This window comes from Equus caballus, unplaced genomic scaffold (assembly GCF_041296265.1).
Source record: "Equus caballus isolate H_3958 breed thoroughbred unplaced genomic scaffold, TB-T2T haplotype2-0000440, whole genome shotgun sequence".
Taxonomy (NCBI): domain Eukaryota; kingdom Metazoa; phylum Chordata; class Mammalia; order Perissodactyla; family Equidae; genus Equus; species Equus caballus.
In genome coordinates, this window is record NW_027222395.1 from 1,406,866 (window position 1) to 1,425,747 (window position 18,882).

Below are 18,882 nucleotides of genomic sequence, written 5' to 3' on the forward strand. Positions count from 1 at the left end.
ACCTTCATGAACCATGGAGCTTCACATCTGGGTTGGAAAAACCCTAAGGTACACAGCCTTCCCTGGAGGAGTGGGGGATCTGAACTGGGAAGCATTACTGCTATAAGCACCCTTCAGACTCAGTACAACTGAGATGAGTCTCAGAATATCTGGCTTTGCTGGCTAGTAAATAGAATGGGAATTCCCCTAGGAAAGCTATTGGACATAAGCTGAAAAAGCCCTCTTAAAGGGCCCACACACAAATTCACAGGTTTCAGAAAGCAACCTAAAATCACCAGAAAGAAAGGTGCAAAGTCCTTTGATGAAGAAAGACTCACTTGATAAGCTCTGGGTGCATCTCTGTGAGATGTGAGAGCTCTCCAAGGACTGAGAAATTGGTGGCAGCCGTTATCATGATCCAGTACAGGAGTGCAGACACAGATGCTGGCTGATGCCATTGGAGTTCTTCCCCTGGCCTGTTAGCCTGGGAATCTGCCCCACCCATTACAGCAAGTATTTAATCCAGCTAAGGCAGGGCAGGTGGCCCACCCTAGGGACTGGCCCCACCCAACAGCAAGCCCTCAGGCAACTTTTGACTTGCATAGGCTGTGTGCCAAGATCTGCTGCAGGCAGGCAAGTAGCTCTGCCTCTTCAGGGCAGGACGTGTGAGGATCATTGGAGTGGGTTGGGCATTAGGCGAAGCATGTGTGGAGCCTCTGCAGTGTGGTGACTGGGTCCGCTCCAGGGAGCAGGGATGTGTTCATGTGCCAGGACTGTATTGACAGTGTGTGTGGACCTGTGGGCCATGGGGCTTATCAGCAACAGAAGACCTGTGCTTTACAAACAGCCACATATGGGATCAGCCCCTCCTTCCCAAGCCTGAAACAATTGGGTGCTCTGGTTCCTGCAGCTAGCCCCCCTCAGCTGCAAACCTGAGAAAGCTGACAACAGCCTTGCAGGCTGGACTCCTACAGCAATTGTAACCCCTTGAGCCTAGCAACCAGTCACACTGGAGTCCTACTCACTTAACAGAAAAACTGCAACAGGAATGTGCTCTTAGACATTACAGCCAGTGGTGCTGCCTGTCCCCAAATGCAACAAAGTGACTGAAGGGTCCAGAACAGCAGCACACAGAGCTGAGAATTACAACCAGCCAGCCAGGGGGACAACCTGGACTCCTTGGGCACCTGCAGCAAAAGCAACCTTGCAACAAGGCAAGGACACATGTGGCCCACACAGGGGTCACTCCTTGAACATTTGGAACTAGTGATGAGAGGGAAGCACACTGCTGGACCTCAAAAGGCATCTCCTACATAAGGCCAATTCTCCATGATCAGGAGACGTAGCTGACCCACCTAATACATAGATATAAGCACAGAGAAAGAGGCAAAATGAGGAGGTAAAGGAATACATTCCAAGCAAGGGAACAGGAAAAAAACCAGAAAAAGAACTAAATGAAGTGGAAATAAGCAATCTACCTGACAAAGAGTTCAAAGAAAAAGTCATAAAGATGCTCACTGATCTTGGAATAAGATTGGACGAACACAGTGAGAACGTCAACCAAGAATTGGAAAATATAAAAAAAAAAATCAGAAATGAAGAATACAGTAGTAGAAATGAAAAATCCACTAGAGGGACTCAGTAGCAGAGTAGATGATACAGAAGAATGGGTCAGCAAGCTGGACAAAAGAGTAGAGGAAATCACCCAAGCTGAACAGATAAAAGAAAAAGGAACTAAAAAGAACCAACAATCTAAGTTAATTCTGGGACATCATTAAGCCCACTATCATTCATATTATAAGTGTCCCAGAAGGAGAAGAGAAAGACAAAGAGGTGAGAGAATCTATTCAGAGAAATGATAGCTGAAAACTTTCCTAACCTAAGGAAGGAAACAGACATCCAAGTACAGCAAGCACAGAGAGCACCAAACAAGATAAACCCAAAGAGGCCCACACCAAGACACATTGTAATTAAAATGTCAAAAATTAAAGATAAAGATAGAATCCTAAAAGCCACAAGAGAAAGGCAACAAGTGACATACAAAGGAAAACCCATAAGGCTGTCAGCTGACTTCTCAGCGGAAACCTTGCAGGTTAGAAGTGAGTGGCAGGATATATTTCAAGTGCAGAAAGGAAAAATCCTACAGCCAAAAACACTCTACACAGCAAGGTTTTCACTCAGAATGGAAGGAGAGAGAAAGAGTTTCCTAGACAAGCAAAAATTAAAGGCGTTTATCCCCAAGAAACCAGTTTTACAGGAAATGCTAAAGGGACTTATCTAAGTGGGAAAGAGAAGATAAAAAGTAGTGATAAGGAAATTCTAATAAAATAAAGAGGCAATAAAATCACTGGTAAAGGCAAAAATACAGTAAATGTAGCAGATCAACCACCTATGAAGATAATATGGAGGTCAAAATACAAAAGAACTAAATTTACCTATTTCAATGATAATAAGGTAATGGATACTCACGCACAAAATTAGAGGTTAGATTTGATATCAAAAGCACAAAATGTGGGAGAAGGGGTGTAAAAGAGTAGAGTTTTTAGCAAGAAGTCAAACTAGAGAGATCATCAACTCAATGTAGATTGCTATATATGTAGATTATTACATAAGAACCTCATGGTATTCACAAACCAGAAACCTGTAATAAAGACAGAAATAATTCAGAGAAAGGAGGCCAAACATGATACTAAAGAAAGCCCCCAAACACAAGAGAATAGAGCAAGAGAAGAAGAAAGGAACAGAGAAGAACTACTAAAACACACAGAAAAAAATAACAAAATAGGAGTAAATACATATTTACCAATAGCTACTTTAAATGTCAATGGAGTAAATGCTCCAATCAAAAGGCATAGGGTGGAAGATTGGATAAAAACAAACAAGACCCATACATATGTTGTATACAAGAGACATACTTCAGACTTAAAGACACTCATAACCTGAAAGTTAAGGGATGGGAAAAGATACTCCATGCAAATAGCAAAGAAAAGAAAGCTAGGGTGGCAATACTTATATCAGGCAAAATACACTTTAAAACAAGAACTGTACCCAGAGACAAAGAAGGGCACTACATAATGTTAAAGGGAAGAATCCAACAAGAGGATATAACACTTGTAAATATCTCTGCACCTAAATATATAAAGCAATTATTAACAGATATAAGAGGAGAAATAGACAGTAACACAATAATAGTAAGGGACTTTAACACTCCAGTTACACCAATGGATAGATCATGCAAATGGAAAATCAAAAAGGAAATATTGGCCTTCAACGACACTTTAGATCAGATGGACTTCGTAGATATAGAGAACGTTGCATCCAAAAACCACAGAATACGCATTCTTTTCAGATGCACATGGAACATTCTCCAGGATTGCTCACATATTAGGCCACAGAAGAAGTCTGAATAAATTTAATAAGATTGAAATAATACCAGCCATCTTCTCTGACCACAAAGTTATGAAACTAAAAATCAACTACAGGAAGAAAATCAGAAAAGCCACAAATATGTGGAGATTAAACAAAATGCAACTGTACAACAATCGGGTCAATGAAGAAATCAAAGGAGAAATCAAAAATTGCCTGGAAACAAATAAAAATGAAAATATGACATGCCAAAATCAATGGGAAACAGCAAAACAATTCTAAGAAGGAAGTTTATAGCAATGCAGGTCTATGTCAACAAACAAGAAAAACAAATAAAGCCCAATATCAGTAGAAGGAGGGAAGTAAAAATCAGAGCAGAAGTAAGTGAAATAGAGACTAAAAAACAATAGAAAAAATCAATGGAACCAAGAGCTGGTTCTTTGAAAGGATAAACAAAATTGGCAAACCTTTAGTTAGACTCACGAAGAAAACAAGAGAGAAGGCTCAAATAAAATCAGAAATGAAAGAGGAGAAATTACAATGGACACCTCACAAATGCAAAATATTACAAGAGAATACCATGGAAAGCTATATGCTGACAAATTGGATAATATAGAAGAACTGGATAAATCCTTAGAAACATACCACCTTCAAACTGAATCAAGAAGAACTAGAGAATTTTAATAGAGAAGTCACCAGGATATAGAATGAAACAGTAATGAAAAACTTCCAAAAAATAAAAGCTCAAGACCAGACGGCTTCCCTGGTGAATTCTACCAAACATTCAAAGACTTATTACCTATCCTTCTCGAACTCTTCCAAAACATTGAAGAGATGGGGAAGCTACCTAACTCATTCTACAAAACCAACATAACCTGATACCAAAACCAGACAAGGACATCACAGAAAAGGAAAATTATGGACCAGTATCACTGACGAAAATCGATGCAAAACTCTGCAACAAAATACTAGAAAATCAAATACAACAATACATTAAAAACATCATACACCATGGCCAAGTGGGATTCATTCCAGGGATGCAGGGATAGTTCAACATCTGCAAATCAATCAACATCATACACCACATTAACAAAGTGAAGAATAAAAAGCACATGATCCTCCCAATAGATGCAGAGAGAGCATTTGACATGACATAGCATCCATTTCTGATAAAAACTCTGAACCAAATGGGTAGAAAAGGAAAGTACCTCAACATAATAAAGGCCATATATAACAAACTCACAGCTAATATCATTCTCAATGGAGAAAAACTGAATGCTGCCCCTCTAAGTACAGGAAGCAGACAAGAATACCCACATTCACCACTCTTATTACCATAGTATTGGTAGTCTTAACCTGAGTAATCAAGCAAGAAAAAAGAGTAAAAGGGATGCAAATTGGAAAGGAAGAAGTGAAACTATCAGTATTTGCAGATGACATGATTTTATATGTAGAAAACCCTAAGGAATCCACCCAAAAACTTTTAGAAATAATAAATGAATATGGCCAAGTTGCAGGATGCAAAATCAACATCCAAAAATTAGGTGAGTTTGTATACACTAAGAACGAAGTAGCAAAAAGACAAATTAAGAATGCAATCCCATTTACAGTTGCAACAAAAAGAATATAATATCTAGGATTAAACTTAACAAAAGAGGTGAAATATCTGTATGATGAAAAGTATAAAACATTGTTGAAAGAAATTGAAGATGACACAAGAAATGTAAAGATATTCCGTGCTCTTGAATTGGAAGAATTAACATAGTTAAAATGTCCATACTTCCTCAAGCAATCAACAGATTCACTGAAATCTCTATCAAAGTTCCAACAACATTTTTCAAATAAACAGAATGGGGAAGCCTAATGCTTATATGGAACAACAAAAGGCCCCGAATAGCCACAGGAATCCTGAGAAAAGAGAACAAAACTGGAGGTATCAGACTCCATGATGTCAAAATATACTACAAAGCTATAGTAAGCTAAATGGCATGGTACTGGCACAAATACAGATATACAGTTCAATGGAACAGGATCGAGAGCCCAGAAATAAACCCCCACATCTCTGGACAGCTAATTTTCAACAAGGGTGCCAAGAACATACAATGGAGAAATGAAAGTCTCTTCAATAAATGGTGTTTGGAAAACTGGACAGCCACATGCAAATGAATGAAAGTAGGTCATTATCTTACACCATATACAAAAATTAACTCAAAGTCGATTAAGGACTTGAATGTAAGTCCCAGAACCATTAAACTTCTAAAGAAAACATAGGCAGTACACTCTTTGACATCAGTCTTAGTGGCATATTTTGAAGTACCATGTCTGACAGGGCAAGGGAAACAATAGAAAAAATAAGCAAATGGGACTACATCAAACTAAAAAGCTTCTGCACAGCAAAGGAAACCATCAACAAGACGAAAAGACATTCTAACAATTGGAAGAAGATATTTGCAAATCATATATCTGATAAGGGGTTAATATCCAAAATATACACAGAACTCATATATCTCAACACCAAAAAACTAACAACCTAATTTAAAAAATGGGCAAAAGATCTGAACAGACAATTCTCCAAAGAAAATATAAATATGTCCAACCTGCACTTGAAAAGGTGTTCAACATCATCAACTATCAGGGAAATGTAAATCAAAACTACAAAGAGATGTCTCCTCACTCCCATCACAATGGCTATAGTTAAGAAGACAGGAAACAATAAGTGTTGGAGAAGATGTGGAGAAAAGGAAACCATCATACACTGCTGGTGGGAGTGCAAACTGGTGCAGCCACTATGGAAAACAATATGGAGATTCCTCCAAAAATTATGAATAGATCTACCATATGATTCAGCTATTCCATTGCTGGGTATTTATCCAAAAAACATGTAAAGACAAGTGCAGAATGGTACATGCATCTCCATGTTCATCACAGTGCTATTCACAATAGCCAAGACTTGGAAGCAACTGAGGTGCACATCAAGAGACGAATGGATAAAGAAGATATAGTATATATATATACAATGGAATACTAGTCAGCCACAAGAAATGATGAAATCCAGCCATTTGTGACAACATGGATGGAACTGAAGGGTATTACACTCAGTGAAATATTTCAGAGGGAGAAAGTGAAATACAGTATGATTTTACTCATAAGTAGAATGTAAAACCAATGACAAACGAACACATAGAGGCAGAGATTGGATTGGTAGTTACCAGAGGCAAAGGGGGGAGGCAGGAGGAGGAAAGGAGTGATTAGGGACATGTGTGTGGCAATGGATTGTAATTAGTCTTTGGGTGCTGAGCAGGATGTAATCTACACAGAAATGAAAATATCTGAAGTTGTGCACCTGAAATTTACATAATGTTATAAACCAATGTGACCACAATAAAAGAAAATGATAAAAACAAAGGTGGGCAGAGGATATGAACACACAGTTTTCCAAAACAGATATACAGATGGCCAATAGGCACATGAAAAGATGTTCAGTGTCATGAATTATTAGGAAAATGCAAATCAAAACTACAATGAGATATCATCTTATCCTGTCAGAATGGCCACAATTAACAAGACAAAAATGTTGGAGAGGATGGGGAGAAAAGAGTACCCTCAGACACTGCTGCTTGGAATGGAAACTGGTGCAGCCACTATGGAAAACAGTATGGAGATTTCCCAAAAAACTAAAAATAGAAATACCACATAACACAGCTATCCCACTACTGAATATTTATCCAAGGAACATGAAATTAACAATTCAGAGATTTATTAATTATTCACAATAGCCAACATGTGGAAGCAACCCAAATGCCCATCAACAGATGAATGGATAAAGACGATGTTGTAGATAGATAGATAGATAGATAGATAGATAGATAGATAGACAGATAGATGCACACACTATGCTGTACTACTCAGCCATAAAAGGAGACAAAATTGTGCTTTTGTGACAACATGGATGGAGCTTGAGGGTATTATGCTAAATGAAATAAGCCAGAGAAAAACATACACCTTATGGTTTCACCAATATGTGGAACATAAATACATGGAAAAGGAGAACAGATTGGTGGTTACCAGAGGGGAAGGGCTTGGAAGAGGGAAAAAGGGGTAAAGGAGTACATATTTATGGTGACGGAAAAAAACTAGACTATTAGTGGTGAGTGCGATGGTGTCTATACAGAAACTGATATATAACAATGTACACCTGAAATTACACAATGTTACAAGCCAATATGACCTCAATAAAATAAATAAAAAACATTTTTCAAGGAAAATGTGGGAGAAAGCAAAGGTGGCAAGTGTGAATAATTTACACATTGGATGGAATACTGTTTTAATTGGATGAAGTTTACATTGTTAAATCTAGTCAATCGATGTTTCCAATACTGTTCTACTTTCCTGTGTTTTTGAAAACTTTTATTTAAAAAAGTAAAACAGTATTGCCGGAGATCTCGGAGAGGACTGGGGCTGTGGAGACCTCCAGAGGCTGGCTCTGTGGCCCAGGGGGGAAGCTCCAGAGTTCCGCCCGGGCAGCAGACAAAACTCTCTGTCTGCCATTAGTGGAGGGGCCCCTCCCAGCATTCACAATGCCGGGAAGGTCCTGGAGAGAATCCCAAGCAGCGCCGCGGCCTGCCGGCTGCCGCTGCCTGCCCAACGGGGCTCAGGACTGCCGGAGATCTCCTCGGAGAGGACTGGAGCTGGGTGGAGCTCCAGCGGCCGGCTCCGTGGTGAAATCCTCAACAAAATTCTGGCAAACCGAATACAGCAATACATCAAAAAGATTATACACCATGATCAAGTGGGTTTTATACCAGGGACACAGGGATGGTTCAACATCTGCAAATCAATCAACGTGATACACTACATTAACAAAATGAGAAACAAAAACCACATGATCATCTCAATAGATGCAGAGAAAGCATTTGACAAGATCCAACATCCATTTATGATAAAAACCCTCAATAAAATGGGTATAGAAGGAAAGTACCTCAACATAATAAAGACTGTATATGACAAACGCACGGCCAACATCATACTCAATGGACAAAACTGAAAGCCATCCCTCTGAGGACAGGAACAAGACAAGGGTGCCCACATTCACCACTCCTATTCAACATGGTACTGGAGGTGTTGGCCAGAGCAATTCGGCAGGAAAAAGAAATAAAAGGAATCCAAATAGGTAATGAAGAAGTAAAACTCTCGCTGTTTGCAGACGACGTGATCTTATATATAGAAAACCCCAAAGAATACATAGAAAAACTATTAGAAATAATAAACAACTACAGCAAAGTAGCAGGGTATAAAATCAACATACATAAATCAGTAGCATTTCTATACACTAACAATGAACTAACAGAAAAAAAACTCAAGAACTCAATCCCATTCACAATCGCAACAAAAAGAATAAAATACCTTGGGATAAATTTAACCAAGGAAGTGAAGGATTTATACGATGAAAACTACAAGACTTTCTTGAAAGAAATTGACGATGACATAAAGAGATGGAAAGACATTCCATGCACATGGATTGGAAGAATAAACATAGTTAAAATGTCCATACTACCTAAAGCAATCTACAGATTCAATGCTATCCCAATCAGAATCCCAAGGACATTCTTTACAGAAATTGAACAAAGAATCCTAAAATTCATATGGGGCAACAAAAGACCGCGAATTGCTAAAGCAATCCTGAGTAAGAAAAACAAAGCCAGAGGAATCACAATCCCAGATTTCAAAACATACTACAAAGCTACAGTGATCAAAACAGCATGGTACTGGTACAAAAACAGGTCCACAGATCAATGGAACAGAATTGAAAGCCCAGAGGTAAAACCACACATCTATGGACAGCTAATCTTTGACAAAGGAGCAGAGGGCCTACATTGGAGAAAAGAAAGTCTCTTCAACAAATGGTGCTGGGAAAACTGGACAGCCACATGCAAAAGATTGAAAATTGACCATTCTTTTTCACCACACACCAAAATAAACTCAAAATGGATCAAAGACCTAAAGATTAGGCCTGAAACAATAAGTCTTCTAGAAGAGAATATAGGCAGTACACTCTTTGACATCAGTTTCAAAAGAATCTTTTCGGACACTATAACTCCTCAGTTGAGGGAAACAATAGAAAGAATAAACAAATGGGACTTCATCAGACTAAAGAGCTTCTTCAAGGCAAGGGAAAACAGGATTGAAACAAAAAAACAGCCCACTAATTGGGAAAAAATATTTACAAGCCGCTTATCCGACAGAGGGTTAATCTCCATAATATACAAAGAACTCACACAGCTTAACAACAAAAAAACAAACAACCCGATCAAAAGATGGGCAGAGGACATGAACAGACATTTCTCAAAAAAAGATATAAGTATGGACAATAGACACATGAAAAGATGTTCATCATCGCTAATCATCAGGGAAATGCAAATCAAAACTACACTAAGATATCATCTTACACCCGTTAGATTGGCAAAAACATCCAAAACCAAGAGCGACAAATGTTGGAGAGGTTGTGGAGAAAAAGGAACCCTCATACACTGTTGGTGGGAATGCAAACTAGTACAGCGGCTATGGAAAACAGTATGGAGATTTCTCAAAAAGTTAAAAATAGAAATACCCTATGACCCAGCCATCCCATTACTGGGTATCTATCCTAAGAACCTGAAATCAGAAATTCCAAGAGTCCCTTGCACCCCTATGTTCATCGCAGCATTATTTACAATAGCCAAGACGTGGAACCAACCTACATGCCCAGAAACTGATGATTGGATAAAGAAGATATGGTATATATACACAATGGAATACTGTTCAGCCATAAAAAAAGGACAAAATTGGCCCATTCGCAGCAACATGGATGGACCTCGAGGGTATTATGTTAAGCGAAATAAGCCAGACAGAGAAAGAAGAACTCTATATGACTCCACTCATAGGTGGAAGTTAACATATTGACAAGGAGAACTGATCTGTGGTTACCAGGGAAAAGGGGGTGGGGGCTGGGGGGTGGGCACAAAGGGGGAAGTGGTGTAACCACAACATGACTAACAATAATGTACAACTGAAATCTCACAAGGTTGTAATCTATCATAATATTGATTAAAAAAAAAGTAAAACACACTCACATGTATTCCATTTTATTGACTTTCAGGGTACTCTCCCAACAGAAACAATGCCTTGACTGAGAACTCTGGTAAGCTTCAAGAAAGCCCTAGTCCTGGGTGGGAAGGGAATATCTTGATGCTGTGCATCAAAGAGAACCATGCACACTGGGTCTTGAATGATGATGAAAGCTGGCCAACTCGTGTCAAGGACTGTGACACAGTGCGGGGACAGCAGGAGCCTTGGAGGAATGACAGGAGCTGGCTCAGCCCAGCGCTTATCACCCTAGACTTCCCCTTCTGGGCCATCATCCTCATTTACTTGGCGGGACTCCTGGTGCTCATCACATGCCTGCTCTGCGGTCTCCTGGTAAGCAGGGTAGTGTTGTTTGTCTTCTTTCTGTTGGGTTGTAAGAGCTCTTGCTATATTATAAATATATGTGCTTTGCTAGGGATATGTTTAGCAGATAGTGTCTCTCACTGGCGACTTGATGTTGGTGGCTCCTTTAGAGCTTGAATCAGTAGTGACATTATCATCCGCCCAACTCTGAGGGGCTGACTCCCCTGTCCCAGATGTTTCCATCAACCCAAAGGATCATATTCAATAATGAGAAATTCAGAAACATATTAACCCGCCACAAATCTCTGGTGACTAGATTTTACTCACACTCTCAGACAATAAACACCCGTTCCTCAAGATCGGAAGTGATGCCACATCACCATGCCCTCAGTTTAATTTCTCTTCTTATATCCTACCATTCCTGGAATCCTTGGTCTATGACCTCAGTAATTCTCTTGGAACCATCCAAATATTCTTACTGTTCATCATAGCTGCCTTGTAAAACTTCAACCCCAGAAGATCTGATTATTTCCCATGCCTTAGCTCCTGCTGGTATTATGATTTTATGACAAAACAGGATATTTTGGGGGCTGGCCCCGTGGCAGAGTGGTTAAGTTCATGTGCTACACTTCAGCAGCCCAGGGTTTCACTGCTTCAGATCCCAGGCATGGACATGGCACTGCTCATCAGGCCATGCTGAGGTGGCAACCCACACAGCACAACCAGAGGTGCTCACAACTAGAGTATACACCTATGTACTGGGGGTCTTTGGTGAGAAGGAAAAAAACCCAGGATATTTTGGCACCACTGTAAATCTAAAATCAGGATCAGACTGCAGACCCTGTGAGCTGCAGCCATTAGGACAAGCACTTGGGTCTGCTGAGAGAGAGAAGAGAACATTTAGCGGGTGTGGGTACCAGGGTTCAAGAAGCCTCCCTGATTCCTGGATAGAATCAAAGAAGACAATGCAGGACAGAGGAGGGATGCTTGGGTGTGACTATGCTTGGGAATGTCCCTAGAGAGGCGGATGTGTCATTGGTAATGCCTTCAACAGTGCTGTTCATTCAGTGATTCATCCTATATCATGGACTGCATTCTACGTCCACCCAGGCACTATTCTCCCCACTGGTGCTTACAGTGTCAGAAGAATTAATTTTCATTTATAATATATAGGTACAGTGCTTGTAATGTGCTACGTGTTCCAAGCATTTTTCAAACATCAACTCCTTTAATTCTCTCCATGTCCTTACAAATTAGGTACACTTATCATTTTTGCCAACAACAGATAAAGAAACTGAGGCCCCGACGAGGTAAGTATCTTGCCCACTACCAATATCTACAAAGTGATTGAGCTGGAATTTCAACATAAGATGCTGGATATTCTCTGCTCTTAACCATGATATTTCCTCTCTAAAACTTCACACCATGAAAACATTGCATCAGTGTATCCATTTCCTTGTTACACCCAGTAGCCCTACTCTTCGATCTCTGTCTGAAAAACATACTATTTACATCAAAACTGTTGCACATACACATCCAAATGACTTCTACCAATATCCCCTGTCCTTGAAAATTAAGAGAACATTTCAAAACATTTCTTGCCCAGGCTGGGAATGCTTCTGGGAAATCCCACTGTTCCTCTAAGAAGCCAAGGGTAGGCTGGGAGCTGGGTCTGAGGGGAAAGGAGACCTCAGGAGTTACCATGGAATTACAGAATGGATGGGAGGCCTCGGCAGGAACTGACTTCAGGATCTGGTGGTGTTTGAAGCTGGGCGCTAATTTTCTGGCTGTGGGAGTAGGGGCTAGTGCCGCATTACAGGAAGAGGGGATGGCTCCTGGTGTTCTTGGGGAAACTAAACACGTGAAATAGGGAATGAAGATTCCTTTCACAATGGATTTGTGACAGGAGGCGTTCTGTACCTGCTCTGTGGTGGGAGTTTCCCCATAACCAAGTCGAGGCAGGCCCCTGAGACCGTCTGTCCTGTCCCTCAGGCAGTGTCTTTGCAGTGCTGCACACAGGAGATGGCCAAAGAGATAGGAGATGGCCAAGGAGATGGCAGATGGCTTCAGTTACTCCATGTCCCTGGACAGAGGGTAGATGCACCAGGCCACCAAGAATGACCAGGGTTGGTCTGAGGTGACTGGGCACAGAGGGGTCTCCTAATCCAGGACCCTGAGATGGTGCCACTGACACTATGTCCCTCCTGGTCCCAGCCAGCCTGAAGATGAGTCCATTTTTTATCCAAATGAGGCCTGCAGGATGCATGCTCTCCAGGTAGGAGTGATAGAGAAGCTGTCAGAGTCCATGGTCCCAGCCTTCCTGGGTAGAATCATCTGCAACATCACCACCTTCGTGTGCAACTACTCGGCCTTCAGCACATTCCACCAGGTCCTGGACCAGCTGTTTACTAAGCGAGTGCCCGCCTCATCCTCAGCACTGTGGTGACTCTGCCCATTGCCAGCTGTAAGTTTTGGGGATGTCAGCACATCTCTCTGAGCCTCAGTTTGGTCTTGTGAAAAGTGGGGTGGGAGACAATGAACATCATAGGGTTCTCCCAGGGATGAATGAAACCAGCCATGGCAAGCGGTTCCTGGTGCCTGGCTTTACAGAGAGAGCTGTGGGACAGGCAGTGGTTGTTCATGGTGATTATTTCTCTGTCTCCCATAAAACTTACTCTTCCTCTTTCATCACTGACTTGTGGCCTTTCTGAGTTTGATAAAGCACCTGGAGAGCACACTGTCAAGGAGTTTGAGATTCCATCCAGCTGGTCCTGGTCCTCGCCCTTCACATAGCCAATGAGGGATTTCTGAGGCAGCAAAGGGGCCCCAGGACCCACTCAGATATCTGGGATGGTTCCAGTTGGAGTTCACTCAACAACGTGTATTAAACACCTACTCCACACTAGACTTCTGGAGACACTAAGCGTAACTCAGTGAATGAAGCAGACACCCTGTCTGGGCCTCAATTCTAGTCAGAGAGACAGTCAGTCACTCTTGACATCATTCACAGGTCCCATCCACCATACATCCTGTGTGACGCCTTCATACCCTCTTGGACATCTGGAGGCATCTTCCCCCTTTGTGAGTGGGATGGACCACAGGACCACCTACAAAAGTTAGTGGTCTTTGGGTCCAGAAGGAGGGTTTCCTGTCTCTAGAGGAGAGGGTAGGAGGAGAATATGCAGGCCGTGGCTTTGCCAGGCCTGGAAGAACACTGCATCTCAATTATCTTTCGATTCCCATGGAGGGTTAAGTTCTGGTAGCTTCTTCTCAAAGAGGACAGGAGTATAAGAGAGCTTTGTATGGGTCCCAGGCCCCCTGAGAACCAGAAGGGAGTCTAGGCTGAGTTGTCCCCTAGAGACCCATCGCCACCAGAGTCCCAGCTCCTTTGGCCTCCCTGTCTCCACATCCACCCCTTGTGACCACCACCGTCAGCTCCAGAGCAGGTGGTGCATGAGCAAGCTGCTCACATATCTGCCTGAGTCTTCGTTCCATTAGCCCACGTGCATGGAGAGCTGAGGTGGACGTTGGGCCTTTGGGAGAAGAGTATCAGTGGGAACAAGAGGTTGCCACAGACTCTGTGTTAAACCTGCTGCAGGAGCAGGCCTGCCACTGCCAGGAAAGCCAGGCAGGGTTCAAGGCTGGGATGGGGCTTTCCCCTGGAAGGCATGGTAAGGCACAAGGGCCCCAGTCCAAATGAGAGTGCCTTGGGAGGGCAGTGTGGAAGCAAAGGCCAGGCCTCTCACCCTGTGGCCCATCTGCCTCCCCCCAGTACTATCTATTTGATGCTGGGAAGCTGGCTGGACCAAGGACAGGATTTCAGTGAGCCCCTGCAGTTTCCCTGTTTGACGGTGAAGCTGGCCACTGTTCATGTCAGCTCTGGTGGCTCAGACCCAGAGGGCCAAGCCTGCCTTCTGCCGGGCCACCTGGAGCATCTCATGGTCACTGAGACTGAGCAGAAAGGTGAGGGGACTGCAGTATGGGGAAACTGCCTGTGCTGGGGTTTATGGGCTGGAGTTCTCTTAAAGGCAGTGTAGTCTTTCCTGTCTTTGGAAAGTTACAGAAACTGTCAGGTGTGTGGGTGAAAATTTCTCTTTACCCTGCTCCAGAGCCACCTCCAAAGCTCCTGCCACTTCCAGAGCCAGAGCCAGAGCCAGCTCCAGCCCCCGGGCTAGAGCCAGCTCCACCTCCAGTCCCATCACCTGTGGTAGAGCTGGAGCCAGCATCCCCTGTGTCGGCCACTGCAAGGCTGGAGGAAGGGCCACCATTAAAGTCAGCCCCAGTGTCAGCTCCTGCACTGGAGACCACTGGACGCTGGGCTCTACTGAGACTTCCAGTTCCATCTGCAGCAGTCAGGAGCCCGCAGGATCCAGCCCCAGAGCCCACCTGCCCCTGGGCCGTGACCACCGAGGACCAGCTGCGAGAGGAGAAACCGAACCTCTTGGACTTCTCTCCCCAGCTGGTGGCAGAGCAGCTGATGAGGATGGCTGCAGTGAGCAGCAGAGCTCATAGGGCAGGTGGCCCCTGCCTTCCCGGTGCCATGAGCCACCCCACACCTGCCATTCCCTGCTCCAGAATCCAATGGTCTGGGTCCATATCCCTGCTCCCTCCCTTACCAACACTGTGACCTGGGAAGCTTTCTTTCCCCCCAAGCCTTCCCTGCCCACTAGAGAACAGGAGACAATAAACACAGACACTCAGTGCAAGTGCTGCACTTTGTGGCTGTGCCGATGAATGAGGTGGAAGAGAGTGGAAGCTGGGCAGAGTCTGGCCCTTTGGTGGAGGATGGGTGCTCAGTGAAGTGCTGCCAGGTCCATGAGGCAATCACCCATCTTCCCAGGTGGCCTTGTCATCTTCAGCACTTATTAGGCACCTGACATGTTTTGACCACAGTGGAGACAATCAAAGCCAATGGTTGGCGGTGCCTCGGGCGAATGTGCATGGGAATGGGGAGTGGGACCCAAGGGTGACTAGAATGAGGGGAAGATGGCCCTAGAGGTGGGTAGGTGTGGGCTGCATCCTGGAGCTTGGAGGACGTGAGACAGGGCTGGGGGAAAATGCCCCCTCCTTTCTCCACAGTACCGTGTCCTGTGTCATCTTGTCCCAGGAGGCTTCTGTGGATACAGACAAAACCCAGGGACTCCCACAAGCCTCAGACCACATCCTCTGCTTCCTGAGTTCCAGCTGTGCTCCCACCCTGACTGGGACTATGTGAGACTGTGGACACTGAGCTGGGGTGTGACAGGACCAGGTGATACTCCAAATCTTCCACAGGAGCTGTTGAAGAAGTTGGTGCCCACCCACTGCCTTGGGCCCATCTGTTCCCAGAGAGACAACAGGGACTGCGAGTACCTGGCATCCTCATCCCAGAGAATATGACACATACCAACACCGTGGCCAACCATGTGATTGCCACCTGCCTCAGGGACACAAGCATGACACCGCAGGAGGGGCCACGGTTGTGGAGGATCCAGGAAGCTGAGGTAAGTTGTGGAATGCCCAGGGAGGACCTCTCTGGAGTTGTGGGGATTGCCTCTTGTTTCTCAGTTCTCAGGATTGAAGTCTCTGGTCTGAGTCCCTGTACTGTCCCTCGACTCTCCCTGACCTTGACTTGAGGTCCCAGTGGGGACAAGCTCACTGTGTTAAACTACAAATCCTTGTGCCTGGCAGTGTTACTCGTTGGGTGTCAGGTGTGCCCTCCCTGGGTTCCCTGGGCATCTGTCTGCCCCAGGACAGAAGTCCATGAGGGGACAGAAGCCAGGGGCAGCAGAGCTCCAGCTCCCCCTCACAGCTCAATCTCTTCCCTTCCCCAGGAGTGCCGAGGCTTAGGAAACTTCTCTTCCCTCCACACCATCCTTTCCGCTCTGCAGAGCCCTGCCATTAACCATCTCAGAGACCTGGAGACAAGTTTCCAGGTGGGTAGGCTGCTCTCCAGCCAAGCATCATGAGCGTGAGGTGGACCAGGCAGCCTGCATTCAGCCGGCATGTCCCCCAAGGTCAGCTGAGACCACCTGGGAGACAGCGAACGCGGGGAACAGGGACTGAGCTGCGTGCTGGGTCTCTGAGTCTCTCAGGGCCCTTAGGCCATCAGTTTTTCCACAAGGATTCATTTTCTTGCAGACCAGATCCTGCCTTGAGCCCAGGTGGAGAGTTTCAAGTGTTTCCTTTGCAGAAACGGAAGTCTCTATCCAGCTGAAACTGACACTGTTCCAAAGAGATCTGTTTGGGACATATGGGAATGGAGGCCCCAGGGCACAAGAGGAGAGGCCCCCTCCTGAGTCCCAAGGGTACCTTAGGGCTCAGAGCACCCCAGTGAAATCCCTCATCCAGGCCCCAGGCAGTTTGGATCTGCTGGGTTTTCAAACAAAAGGGATTTGCCCCTCAAGCACCCCACAGTTTTTCTTTCTTTTTTTCCCCATGCCTCAGTAATAGTTCTTGAAACTTTAAGAAGTGGTGCAGGAGAGAGCAGCACGTGAGCAGGAAGCTGCTCCTGATGGTAAACTGGAGGCTGGAGATCTGGAAGGACAAGAGGGGTGAGGGGATGGGAACCACGTGAGGGGATCCTAGGAGGTGAGGCGCGTGGCAAGGCTCGGCCCAGGCTGGGGTCAGAGAGCCCTGTGAGAGTGGGGCATGCCAGAGCCACTCGGCCAGGCCCCCCAAGACACCCTGCCCTCCCCCTCCCTGTCTGTTCAGCTGGGGTCTGGACACACCCTGGGAGTCCAGAGGTCGGGGCCTTGGTCAGATTTGGAGCCAGGGTTGCGGTGAAGCAAGCAGGGACAGGGCCTCTGACTGGGACGGGGAGCAGCCTCTCCTCAGTGGGTCCTTGAGCAAGTCACTGCCCCTCTGGGGGCCTCAGTCTCCTCCTCTGGGAAGTGGAGGGAAATGATCAGAGGTGCAGGCCTCCCAGCGGGGTGCTACCATCCAAGGGAGGACAGGAATGTGAGGAGATCTGTGCTGGCTCCTTGAGATGTGAGGGGAGAGCAGTGATGATACGCAGATGACTCTGAGTCCTCAGGAGACTCCTGGAAGCAGGTGACATTCTCCTCACACTTTTCAGATGAGCAAAGAGGCTCAGGGAGGGCTGGGCAGGCCCAAGGTCACACAGGAGTGAGTCCTGGAGCCAGGACTCGTCTAGAATCAGAGCACCCTGGAGGAGGAAGCAGCAGAGGCAGCAGGGGACTGGAGCCTGATGGCCAGGGTCTGAGTTCAGGGGCCTTGGGGGACATGTGCAGGGGAGTATGGGCGCACTGACCCTGTCCTCGGCCCCGACAGGAGGTGACCTCCGTGTTAGAGACTGCAGAGAGGGCCCGCCAGGGAGCCCAGGAGAGGCAGCGGCAGCAGGTGAGGGTGACTGTGGGGGAGGGGTGTAGGAGTCAGAGGAGAGGGGGCGCCTCCTCCCAGCTGGAGGCCTCCCTCAGGAGAGGGGCCTTCCTCCTCCAGGGCATCTCCTATAGCCACAGAGCCTGAAGTGCCTGCATTGGCAGTGAGCAGGGGGAGGCCTGGAAGGGCTGGCAGCAGGACAGATTTGGGGTGGGGAGGGACAGGGGCCACACCCCCTGGCGTTGGCCGACAGCCAGCCCTGGGACGTGACTGGTGGGGTTTGGTGCTCCTGGAGGGGAGGGCAGGAGGGGATTGTGGGTGTTGGGGTGTCCCGAGGATCCTAGGCTGCTGTGTATGGGAGTGTGGGGTGGGCAGGAGGCTCAGGTGAGGGGTTTCAGAGGAGGGTTCATGGGGGTACCTGAGAGCGGGAGCTCATCACCATGCCCATCCCGATGGCGGCACAGGGTGTCGTCCCCTCCCTGGTGACATTCTTCAGTTCCCTTGAGCTGCTGGATGCTACAATGGAGGATTATGTGGAGGTGAGTGAGCCCGGAGGTGGGTCCGGGGGTTCAGGCTCCTGAGGGTGGGGAGGAGAGAGTCCTGCCCTGAGCCCTGAGCTGTCTGCATTTGGCAAAGGTCCTCTCAGCAGTGACTCCAGCCTCCTGTGGTAGCCGAGGCATCAGGCCCAACACAGTGATGAGTGATGCAGGCTCTGCGTAAGTCACCGTCCATGTTCCCTGGGCTGTTGAGGCCCTGAGCTGCAGGAGGTTGTGTCTGAGCTGGACTCAGTCC

At 45.7% G+C, this 18,882-nt stretch overlaps 1 protein-coding gene across 3 annotated transcripts in view; it reads left to right on the plus strand.

Moving 5' to 3' along the window:
• Positions 1-18,882, plus strand: part of LOC106781265 (uncharacterized) — a 135,550-nt gene that overhangs the window by 82,500 nt on the left and 34,168 nt on the right. The window contains exons 1-6 of one of the 3 annotated variants that reach the window (XR_011436179.1): positions 13,223-13,885; positions 14,543-14,733; positions 14,880-16,253; positions 16,584-16,685; positions 18,043-18,111; positions 18,555-18,629. Coding sequence is in view for 2 of the 3 variants with exons in the window: in XM_070259646.1 (XP_070115747.1) it covers positions 10,481-10,800; positions 12,028-12,080; positions 12,985-13,216 (605 nt within the window). In the remaining variant the exon portion in view is untranslated. Of the gene's footprint in view, positions 1-10,480; positions 10,801-12,027; positions 12,081-12,984; positions 13,886-14,542; positions 14,734-14,879; positions 16,254-16,583; positions 16,686-18,042; positions 18,112-18,554; positions 18,630-18,882 lie in introns of those variants that run through there. The other 2 variants (XM_070259647.1, XM_070259646.1) reach the window with 2 other exon arrangements.